The sequence below is a fragment of the Borostomias antarcticus genome (assembly GCF_949987555.1).
Source record: "Borostomias antarcticus genome assembly, chromosome: 8".
Classification (NCBI taxonomy): domain Eukaryota; kingdom Metazoa; phylum Chordata; class Actinopteri; order Stomiiformes; family Stomiidae; genus Borostomias; species Borostomias antarcticus.
Window position 1 is genome coordinate 21,645,967 of NC_140241.1, and position 11,463 is coordinate 21,657,429.

Genomic DNA, 11,463 nt, shown 5'->3' on the forward strand with positions numbered 1-11,463 from the left:
GAAATGGAATAAAATTATGTAACTTATTACATTTACATCTAAAAGTGGGAGTACAGTATTTGTTGGGAAGGCTATTTGAACCGAAAATGCGCCGGCAGTGGGCAGAGGGTGCCGGCCAACAAGCCCCTCGGCGCCATATTGGGGGCGGGGGCGGGTGGGGGGGGGGGGTGCGGTCCGTTGAGAGTGTGAGCGCGGGGGGCTTTCACGGCCAATCATCCCGGCTGGCACTTCAATCTCACCGAGGGCTCCGCTAACGCCACACTCAAGAAGAGCCATTCAGAAACATGGCCGGCCAGCGCTGCCAACTGCCATTACATTAAAGACTCCGATGTCACTTTCGGTTGTGCCTATTCCACTTGCCGTTTCCATGGTTTCACCAGGAGGTGGGGGGATGCCGTTTTGTGTGTGTGTGTGTGTGTGTGGGAGGGGGGGGGGGGGGGGGCCATTACACAGTAAAGAGAGCTAAATACATTATAAACATAAGTTGTTATCTCAGGGGACAGTCTCCCAAAACCATGTGCTAGGGACTGCTTAACCGGAGGTGCCTATTTCGGTGGGTTAACCCAGAACTGTCCCCCCAGCAGGAGTTGATGGGGCGTATTTAATGCGGTCTGCTCTGACCGTGTCCAGGAGCTCAGCACTCATATCTCTCTCGCTGTCTGCCCCGCCCCCCCCCACCCCCCCACCCCCCCACAGTCTCTCTGAGTGCCTCGGCCTGGCTGTCCGCTCGCCACGCCAGCGGGGGTCACGCTCCACAAAAGCCTGTCAAAGACGGACACGTCGAAACACCTGTCCGCCCCCCCCCCCCGTCCCCCCCGTCCCCTCCCGGTCTAGTCTAGTCTGTCCAAAAAGCCGTGAAACTGCCAAAAGAAGGAAGATGAGAGGAAGGTGACGGCGGGAGTCTGCGGCCATGGCGCCCGCCCGGTTTATCTCCACCCCCCGCCTAGGCCCAGCCCCTCGCCGAGTTACTGAACGTGTTCAGTAACGTGTTCAGCACAGCAGGGGGGCCAGGGAGGCCTATGCCGTCTAACTCACATATGTGGAGGAAGGGAAAGTGAGCAGGCCCTTTCAGTCCAAGCCCCGTTGGTCACGGGTGACTGAACACGCATCGCCCCTCTGTGTTGGAGACTATTACCGACCCGCAGGCGGGAGGTGCTCGGTAACTAGCTACCCAGTTCAAACTGGCACGTTTACAGTAATGTTGATTGGTGTGCATTGTCCCTGTGAAAGTAGACTAGCAAAATAAATAGCTAAATCATTCTGGATGAGACAGGAAGAGGGAACAGTCCCTGTGCGCCTGAGCTAACTGCGTTAAACACAACACGCCACACGCTGTATTTGAAAAGACTGTTTAATCCCACCTCTTCAGCCAGGCCAGATTTGTGGGAGCCCCGGAGCCCCAATCGGAGCCCCAAATGGAGCTGCCTCGGCCCGCGGACTCCTGGGTAATTAGGCCCCTGCGTGTTTTAGTTAAACAACACTTGCCCCTGCGCTGCTCAACATTAGACCCATAAGGCGGCTTTGTCTCGGGCCGGCGCCTCGGGTCCGCCCCCCTCCAGGCCCGGGTCAAGAGCACCCCTCTGAGAGGAAGAAGAAGGAGAGGAGATGAGATGAGAGAGGAGAGAGAGAGAGAGAGAGAGAGAGAGAGAGAGAGAGAGAGAGAGAGAGAGAGGGAGAGAGAGGGGGAGAGAGAGAGAGAGGGGGAGAGAGGGGGAGAGAGAAAGAGAGAGAGAGAGAGAGAGAGAGAGGGGAAGAGAGAGAGAGAGAGAGAGAGGGGGAGGAGAGAGAGAGAGAGAGAGAGGGGGGAGAGAGAGAGAGAGGGGGAGAGAGAGAGAGAGAGAGAGGGAGAGAGGAGGGAGAGAGAGGAGAGAGAGAGAGGAGAGAGAGGGAGAGAGAGGGAGAGAGAGAGAGAAAGAGGGAGAGGGAGAGATAGAGAGAGTTCTCCCGGACTGTTTATATCCCGGCTGTTTCTGTGGATGAGGTTAGCGGGGAGATCAGAGGAGCTCAGCCTGTCTGTACCCGGCAGACGAGGCGCTGGGGTGGCTTTCACCCGGCTCCTGAGGGCAACTCCAAACGCCTCTCACAACAAGTGCTCCTCAAAACAAGCGCTTCTCACAACAAGCGCTCCTCACAACAAGCGCTCCTCACTCCGCCCGACGCCGATTCCAAAGCCGTTTACGCCGGCGGACGAGAAAACAGCTTCCAGGATGTTCCGGCGTACCGACGTCAACCGTAATCCTCCATTTCTATAGAACCCTCAGCTCAGTGTGTGCTTACCCAAAACCCACACTAAAGGGTAATACTGGTCAGATTTGCCTTCATATTAATGGCTCTTTTTTATTTCCTGCGGTTATCTACAAATGAGATGACTCAGACCAGTGCTTAACCTGGGATACCCAAGGAGATGAGACTCAACCATACTCGCCAACCCTCCCGATTTTTCTCGATTTTTCTCGGGAGACTCCTGATTTTCAGTGCCCTCTCCCGGTTTTCCCGCGGGGTCATATTTCTCCTGCATTTCTCCCGATTTCTGACAATCACATTTACTCACGAGTCACGACCTGTTTCATTCTAACATAACGCTCCAAATTTAATTGTGCTGTGTGCTTTAAAAAAAAAAAAATCCTTTTCATAATGTCAGTAGGATACAGGAAAATGTCCCCCCCCCCCCCCCCCCCCCCCCCCCCGAAATAGGTTTTGAAATGCACCCTATTTCTGAGGTCTCAAGGTTGGTAGTATAAGTATGCGCGCAACGTGTTCTACTTCTGTCTCTGTGGTCCACAGCTGTACATATCTGCCGCTGAGACAACAACAACAACCTCTCCTCCAATAAAACAAGTGGGACCGGCGTGCGTCCGGCGGCCGAGCCCCTTACCGGACACGGTGACCTTTGCCGTCCTGCTGACAATGGCGCCCAGTCCGTCCAGAACGGCCAGACACTGGTACGATCCCTCGTCGGGCCGGAGGTGGCGCGCGTGGACCACGTTGTGGACGACCAGCGACCCGTTGGCCAGCTGCTGCCTCCTCTCGTCCACCACGGCGCTCAGCAGGACCCCGTCCTTCTTCCAGCTGATGACCGGGGCGGCGCCGCTCTGGTGGTCCGACCGGGGCCTGGCAGTCCAGCTGCAGGACGCCCCCCCCTCACGGTCACCGTGTCCTGGGGCTCCTGGACGAAGCGCAGGTCCACGAAGCCCTGCGACGACGACTCGGCGCCTGGAGGGGGCAGAGGTCAGGGAACAGGGGGGGGGGGGGGGGAAGAGAGAGGAGAGGAGAGGAAGAGGAGAGGAAGGGGGAGAGGTAGAGGAGAGGAAGAGGAGAGGTAGAGGAGGAAGAAAGGCAGAAGAGAGGGGGATGAAAGGGAGAGGAGAGGGAGAGGAAGGGGAGAGGAAGAGGGAGTGGAGAAGGAGAGGAGGAAGAAAGGCAGAAGAGAGGGGGAGGAGAGGGAGAGGAGAGGGAGAGAAGAGGGGGGGAGGAGAAGGAGAGGGGGAAGAGAGAGAGGAGGGAGAGGAGGGAGAGGAGATGGGGGTGAAGAGCGGAGAGAGAGAGGGGAGGAGTGAGAGCGAGCGAGGGAGAGAAGAGGTGATGTTTTAATTTGTAAGCATGAAGAGAGATGCATTTTACGCTTCAAAATATCACTGACGATGCAGACCTCCACCCAGGGATCTTCATCAGGCATATGGATCACTAGTCGCTCATTTATGGTTTAATGCTCTACTGCAATGTGAATTGATAAACTCTGTACTTATAATCGGTCCAAACAGACCAGCTCCAGTAGAGAGATCATATTTCGTATCTAGGACATGTTGGATTGAGTATGGGTCTATTAAAGGCCCACACACAAACCAACATCTTCCCACCCTGCATATTCTGCCTCAAAAATGACTTTTAACTTCAAACGTTTTGGTTCAACGAAGCAATTTGTTCAGATCAATCAGAGCTTTCGCCTCAGGGCAACGGTAATTTTAAAAAGTGCACTGGTCGTCTCTATCCACCTCAAATGCTAGTAAGCTAAAAACTCCTAAATAGATCAATTCGGAGAACAAGTTCATAAGTTATTCTGTTCATGGTATTACAGAGAGGAAATTGCTCAAATGAAAACAGCCTCCCCGGATGACTCTGAGAGAGGGGATGTGTGTGAAGGGGATGAGAGAGAGAGAGAGAGAGAGAGAGAGAGAGGGAGAGAGACAGAGAGAGAGGGAGAGAGAGAGGGAGAGAGAGAGGAGAGAGAGAGAGGGGCAGAGAGAGAGAGAGAGAGAGGGGGGGGGAGAGAGAGAGAGAGAGAGTGAGAGAGAGGGGGGGAGAGAGAGAGAGAGAGAGAGAGAGAGAGGGAGAGAGAGAGAGGGGGAGAGAGAGAGAGAGAGGGAGAGAGAGAGGGGGGGATAGAGAGAGAGAGAGACAGAGGGAGAGAGAGAGACAGAGAGAACCTTCCAGAAGGTGCTGAATGATTCAAATGCTAATGAAATGATAACTGTGGTAGAGCTGGCTGATTGTAGTTCTATGCAGTACGCAGTTTTGGTTTCGTTTGCCAAGCGACGGTACTTCATCAATAAAGTATAACAAAAGCCAACGCAGTCTACCTTTTTATTCCAAGTTTACCAATGCTATGTTCAAAGTTCAAAGCTCTAAGTTCAAAATCCTTTTCTCATTACTATAAAAAAAAGAGCTCATAACACTTTTTTCCCCATTTATTCTGTATGAATTTCGACAAAAGGCTTTGGAGCCTCTCTCTCCTTCTGGAGAGGAAAGCGCAGAAGAAGAAGAAAGCAAGAAAAACATTCTCCCCTATGGAAGAAGGGCACGCTGACTTCCTCCACAGACATCCGTCAAATACAGTGTCCGGAACAAAGAGCTGCCTACTGAGACTGGAGTTGTGGTGACTCACGCAGATAAGAGTGGGGGAGGGAGGGGGGGGTGGGTGGGGTCGCGGTGGGGGGGGGGGGGGGTGGGGGAGGGAGGGATGTTGGGGGGGGGGGGGGGGGGGGGGTAGCGGTAAAGGGAGGTGGTGGAGAGAGGATGAATCAGCCTCCTCGATGGTCGCCCCCCATGCCCTCGCCAGAGAGCATGGTAATGGATAATTGAAAAAAACCTGTCTAGCTCCCCAGTTCCCTCGCTCTGGGGGAGAGGAGTGGGGTGGGGGGGAGGGGGGTAAAAAAGCGATGAGCTGACCGGGTGGGGGGGGAAGGGGGGGGGGGGGTGGCAGTAGGAGGAAGAAAAGACAGAGGGGGGGGGGGGACTTGCATTCCAAACAGCGGCGCCCACTGACGGCCAGAGAGAGACGGAGAGAGAGAGAGAGAGAGAGATGTAGACACACACAGAGAGAGAGAGTGACAGAGAGAGAGAAGGAGAGATGGAGAGAGAAAGAATGAGAGATGTAGACACACAGAGAGAGAGAAGGAGAGAGAGAGAGATGTAGACAGAGAGAGAGAGAGCGACAGAGAGAGAGGAGAGACAGAGAGAGAGAGATGTAGACACACAGAGAGAGAGAGACAGAGAGAGAAGAAGAGACGGAGAGAGAAATAGAGGAGAGGATTGTAGATGCACACAGAGAGAGAGAAGGGAGAGAGAGAGAGAGATGTAGACAGAGAGAGAGAGAGCGACAGAGAGAGAGGAGAGACAGAAGAGAGATGTAGACACACAGAGAGAGAGAGACAGAGAGAGAAGAAGAGACGGAGAGAGAAATAGAGAGAGATGTAGACGCACACAGAGAGAGAGAAGGAGAGAGAGAGAAGGAGAGAGAGACGGAGAGAGAGCGGAGCTCTGTCAGACGAAAGGAAATAGCACACTCCTACATCTGAGAGGAGACAGTGCCCGCCGCTACTGCTGCTGTGGGCGTTATCATAAGTTGCGTCGGATAAAAGCGTCTGCCGACTAGCGACTTAAATGTAAGTGTTCTGTAAATGGTTTTGTTTGGGCAGTGCTTCAGCTGTGACCGGCGCAACTCCAAACTGGGGGCGAAACCGCTGTGTGCCGTGATGGAGACCTCTACCACCTCCGTGGCCATCGGCCGACCATAGACTCAAGGCTGTGCAGTTTCCCATTGACCACTGTGGCTCTGCCAGACAGACAGACAGATACTGTAGATATATGCGAGCACAGTCTTGTCTTATTCCTGTATGAAAATATCTCAATATCCATATCGGTTTCTGTTACGTGGGCATTGTCTCTTTATCCCTGGACAAGCCACAGTGAGCACAGGGGTTTAGAAGCTAATGGCCTGAGGAAAGAAGGAAATAAACAAATAAATAACCAACCGCTCTGTCTTTAGGGAACGAGAGAACAATGTGTTTGTTCATTCGGGCAGCTCTCACTTGAGGTGAAAATTAGGCCACTCACAGAAAAGTGTTTTAAATGTGCTTGTGGGATATTAAAGCGGTAATTGGGCCAGGTTTAAAGGGTAAAGCCGCTTGGGTTATCTATCCTCACAGCCGAGAGGTTTTAAACCACTCTGCAGTCTGCCCACTCCAACTAACATCCCGACTATTTCAAGGGTTTTCAGCCTAAATCATTGTTTGAAGCGGGAATCTTTTTGAACGCTGAAATCTTTTTGAAACACGCCTACTTTTAGTTAGAGGCTAAATCATAAAATCACAAAGGCGACCTACTGGGCCGCAAAGGCAGCCAGGATATCGATCTGAAGCAAGAGACGCGGAGCGACGCGATGAAACATTCATAACAGCTTTTTGAAATATCCTCACAAACCGTGCGGATGCCGTGATATGAAATTCCTTTTGATTCCTGCACACTGACTGAACTGTACAACTATAAGAAAGATTGATAGAAACTAAGAGTAGTTTATGGTTTATGGCCGAGACCCCCGATCCCCTCATCAAGTGTGAACTGGACGCTCCCCTTCTAATCCAGTGCTGGCTGCATCTGCAGGCCGGAGATACCATCTCGGGGCTGATATCTCTTCATTGTGCTCTCTCATCTGTCCTCCTCCGCGGCTGCAGCTATTGATTCTCCCTCAGACACCTCCCTCAGACCTTCGTTCAGTCTCAGCCCCGTCCTGACAACTTCATCTCGCTCGCATCTGACCCCCATCACACACACACACGCGCACACACACATATGCACACACACACACACACACACACACACAAACACACTTTTAATCTCTCTCTCTCTCCCTCAGGTGTCCTTGTGGTCCACCTGCCGGTTGATTCTATCTAACTTTCTATCTCTCCTCCTCTCGTCTTCAATCTCCCTGTCCTTCTCCTGCTCCTCCTCCGCAGCGGCGGTGCGGGCATAGCTCTCCGCGCGACGGGGAAAGCACTCGCCACTTCGCCGTCTGTCTCGTCCGTCGTCCGTCTCGACGTCTCCCCGTCATCAGACCCCATCAGGAGGTGGTCAGCGAAAAAGTAAACAGAGGCGATGACCACGTCCGCCGCCAGCTTCGCCCCCCCCCCCCCTCCCTCCTCCAAAACCGGGAGTGTACCGCAGAGGTGAGCCCCCCCCCCCCCCGGCCACGGCCACGACCACGGCCTGGACCTTGCCGGCATTCCTAACGCGGGCTTGTTTACTTTTTAACACGCTTGATGGCATCTGGTGAAAAAAAAAAAATGGCTTGGCTCCCGTTCCCTTCGCTGCTGTCACCATCCGGAACCTGATCAATTACAGTCTGGCTGCTGCTGGCGCTGGGCTCCAGGCCGCCGCCGCACTCAACGGGAACCGCACAAATATGCGCCGCACGCGCGCTTCCCTTCCGGGACCGGAGGGGGTGCTGAATCCTGAACGGATCCAAGTCAGATTGTCAGTCAGTGAAGATAGGGTGGAGATTTGAATTTGATCAACGGAGTCATATTTTTAAGTGAAGACAGGGTGGAGGTTTGAAATCGATCGACGGTGTTTTGTGAATCATGTCGGGGGCCGGGGTACAAGTCAGGACAGGTGGTCTGTGGTGTGTCTTCGTGCCCCCCCCACCCCCACCCGCCCTGCCCTCCTCAGGCTGTTTCCCTGAGCCCCTGCTCGTGTGCGACGTGCTCATCTCCTCCCCTCCGTGCTGCTGTGCGGCGGCCTATTCCTTCCCCCCCCCTCCCTCCCCTGCAGCAGCCTATCCCAAAGGCCGGGCCTTTGAACACAGCAGCATCTGGTCGACGATGCCGGCGTCGCGCTAAGCATCATTAATAAAGGCACTCAGGTCAGACTCTGACCCGCCGGCTGGGGCCTTGGCCTGGAGCCATGGTTTGGAGGGGGGGGGGGGGGGGGGGGGGGGCTGAGGTCTGTCTCTCCTGCAGCCTTCTGCTTCCTGCTGGGTGGGGAGAAGCCTCAGCCTTCTTCACCCCTCCAGCCTCATCCCTTCACCCTTATCCCTCCACCACTCATCCCTCCACCATCGCCCCTCCACCACTCATCCCTCCACCCTCATCCCTCCACCCTCACGCTGCCTATCTTGGCCAGGACCCTCTTGTAAAAGAGATTTTTAATCTCAATGAGACCCCCTCTTCCTGGTTAAATAAAGGTCAAATAAAAAAATATAAAAAAAACTCCACCCTCATCCATCCACCCTCACCCTGCCAGTCCTGAGTCAGCAGGGAGTATCAGAGGCATGGCTGGTAGGCACACCGTATGGCCCAGAGACAGACCCCCTGTGAGAGGATATGGTGATACGGGGGTGTTCAGGTGGTCCCCGATAAATATGGTCCCTTAGTGGGATGGGATGACATCATCTGGCTTGATGGGGGTGTGGAGGGAGGTTGGGGTGGGTTAGGGGAGGGTGTGGAGGGAGGTTGGGGTGGGTTAGGGTGTTGGAGGGGGGGTGGGGGGGGGGGTGGAGGGTAGTTGGGATGTGAGGACTGAGGGGCTTGATTAGGGTGGGTGGGAGTGGGTGAGCTGAGTTGTGTAATTAGGTGGACGGTGGACTATGGTGGGGGGGCAGAGTGAGCTAAGTGGGGCTTGGGTGTGGGGGGGGGGGGTGTGGGGGGGGGGCGGGGGCAGAGTGAGCTATGTTGAGGGCTGGAAATTACAATACTCGTTGTAACATGTTTTACTATGATTGTTTTGTGTTGGTATTTTAATTTGGACCCCAGGGGCCTCATTTATCAAAGAGCGTGTAAATTCAGGTGTAAAAGAGGGCGTACGACGAAAACGCGGAAAATGCACAATGTAGCGTACGACGAGAATATTTACACGCTTTTCGGATCTATCAAAAATGTCGTATGCCCTTTTCTGCACGGTAAATCCGAGACGGGCGGGGAAGAGAGCGTACGCGCACGCGCCCCGTGTTCCGCCCTCTCCACGCCCAAATCCAACCATATATGGTCAAAACTATGACAGCGAACAACGGGGATTCCCCGGAAGGAACCGACATAATATAGCGTGGAGCAGGACAGACGAGACGTTTATGGAAAAACGCGGAAAGAAGAGAAACATTTCGGAGACGGAGGTGCATGTGCTTGTTGGTGAGGTCCACGCGAGGAAAGAAAATCATCTTCGGAAGGTAAGCTATTTGTACGAGCCTACATTTGAAAGTGTTGGAAAGCAAACATTCCACACATTCTGTGGTAGGCTATGATTGATTCAGGACCAAAAACAGGGAACGATAACACAGATGACCACTTCATAATGTTAGACCACATTATTAAGACTCTCATCTAAATCACCCGGTAAATCACACTTAAGCATTTATTTGGCTGCCAACAGAAAAACATATCAAATGAATATGGCTGCACAATGAAATGTTTAATGCATAATCAAGTTCACAGACAAACTCAAAGAAAATGATTGAAATTGTTTCTCCAGACTCTGACGTGGGGTGGGACTCAGAGGAGAGGGAGTCTGCAGTGGTCCTGGACCTGACGGTCGTGCCCCCGCGAGTTGTAGACTCCACCTCCAGCGTCATGACCTCCAGTTCCTCCACCTTCTTATCAGCTTTGAATATATATCTTGGCAAACATAACACGGGATGATGTACAAGGAGGGGACAGATACCTAGTGAAAGTACTATTGGTTGCTACTAAAAAGATAATAACGAGGGCTTGGTATAAGGTGGAACCCCCAACCAAGGAGCAGTGGTGGGTGTTGTGGAGGAGATGTATGTTAGGGAGAGGTTCACGCATGCATTGAGGATGCAGGAAGGAAAGTTAGAAGGGAGATGGGATAAATGGATGGATTATAGAAGGAAATGTGATGATACCACTAATATTAAAATTGTCATATTTGAGTAAGAAAAAAAAGCTGCATGGATGGATGTACCCATAAGCTGTTATTGTAGGTTTTTATGTTTTATTGTATTGTCGTTGTATGGATGGGAAATGCTAATAAAGATTAAAAGTAAATAAGACAAAGAATATGTATCTTGGCTATGGACACACCAACAAGCCAGCCGTCACGCGCAGCGCCTGCCTCCAGTCTAGTCCCTACCCTGCTGTGCGCCAGGGTGAATGAGTCATGCGTGGAGCCAGGCCACCGTGCCACTACACTTGTGATGAGCATGTCGGCGTCACATATGATTTGGGTATTTCTAGTGTGCACATTTTAGCGATTCACATAGACGTATTCATTCACTGATGGTGCCCTTATGTGGGTGCAGTCGCCATCGCCGTCACCTCTTTGGAGCTCTATCTCGGCCAGTAGCCTAGGCCGAGTAGCGCCGGATTCATTTAGGCTCGCATTACGCACAGGAGGACTGTCATTTATATGCTTACCAAAGAGCAAACAGGTCCACATGATCACATATTAATGACAATCTAATTGGTCAATTATTGCCGTTTGATGGAGTGCCTGCATTAAGTGTGTGACATATAGCGCGGAAGGGTTTGGGACAGCGCATAGGTTCAGTTTGGGGAACAAATCCATATCGAACCATGAATGAGCCGGTTAGAGGACACGTCTAATCTTGCATTGCGATATATGTTTGTGCTGAATTGGCCTAGTAGCCTACATGATTGTGCGTTCATGAACTGTCGCTCTTCTCTCCGTCAAACATAGTAATTCACCGACGCACCACCGGCGTCGCCAGTTCCCCCTGTGTTCAAGAAGGGCGTAGAACACCGTGTAAATCGGTACGCCAACTGGAGAGGTGTCCTACAAAAGCGCGGAGAAAGGCGACTAAATTTTCGCCCTTACGGCTTGATAAATCGCAATGTGGGGGGGGCAAATGGCGTACGCCTGAACTCGCGAAAAAGACCGTGTAAAAGAAGGCGTACCTCAATGATAAATGAGGCCCCAGGAAGACTAGTCTGTGGTCTTGTGTGTTGACTGATGGGGATCCATAATAAACAATAAACATGTCTCGACAGCCTATATATATGCACGCACAATTGGCACGATTTATTTTGCGCACATGAACTCCGCGAAGCGCGAATCACGCCCACGACGATGGGACTTGCGGGTTTTCATAATAGCCACTCATCATTTCACCATTTCACAGCACAAACGCCCACTTGCTTAGCTGTGAGGCTTACAGTAACGGAATCATTATGCCAAAATGACACCAAAAAGGATGAAACCACTGGCCAGCGTACA

At 52.5% G+C, this 11,463-nt stretch overlaps 1 protein-coding gene across 1 annotated transcript in view; it reads right to left on the reverse strand.

The window, feature by feature from the left end:
- Positions 1–3,676, reverse strand: part of dcc (DCC netrin 1 receptor) — a gene marked incomplete at both ends in the record, with an annotated part of 145,567 nt that extends 141,891 nt beyond the window's left edge. The window contains 4 exon segments of the mRNA XM_084442525.1: positions 2,876–3,107; positions 3,109–3,138; positions 3,140–3,213; positions 3,622–3,676. Coding sequence (XP_084298651.1) covers positions 2,876–3,107; positions 3,109–3,138; positions 3,140–3,213; positions 3,622–3,676 — 391 coding nt within the window.
- Between the last annotated feature and the right edge of the window lie 7,787 nt (positions 3,677–11,463).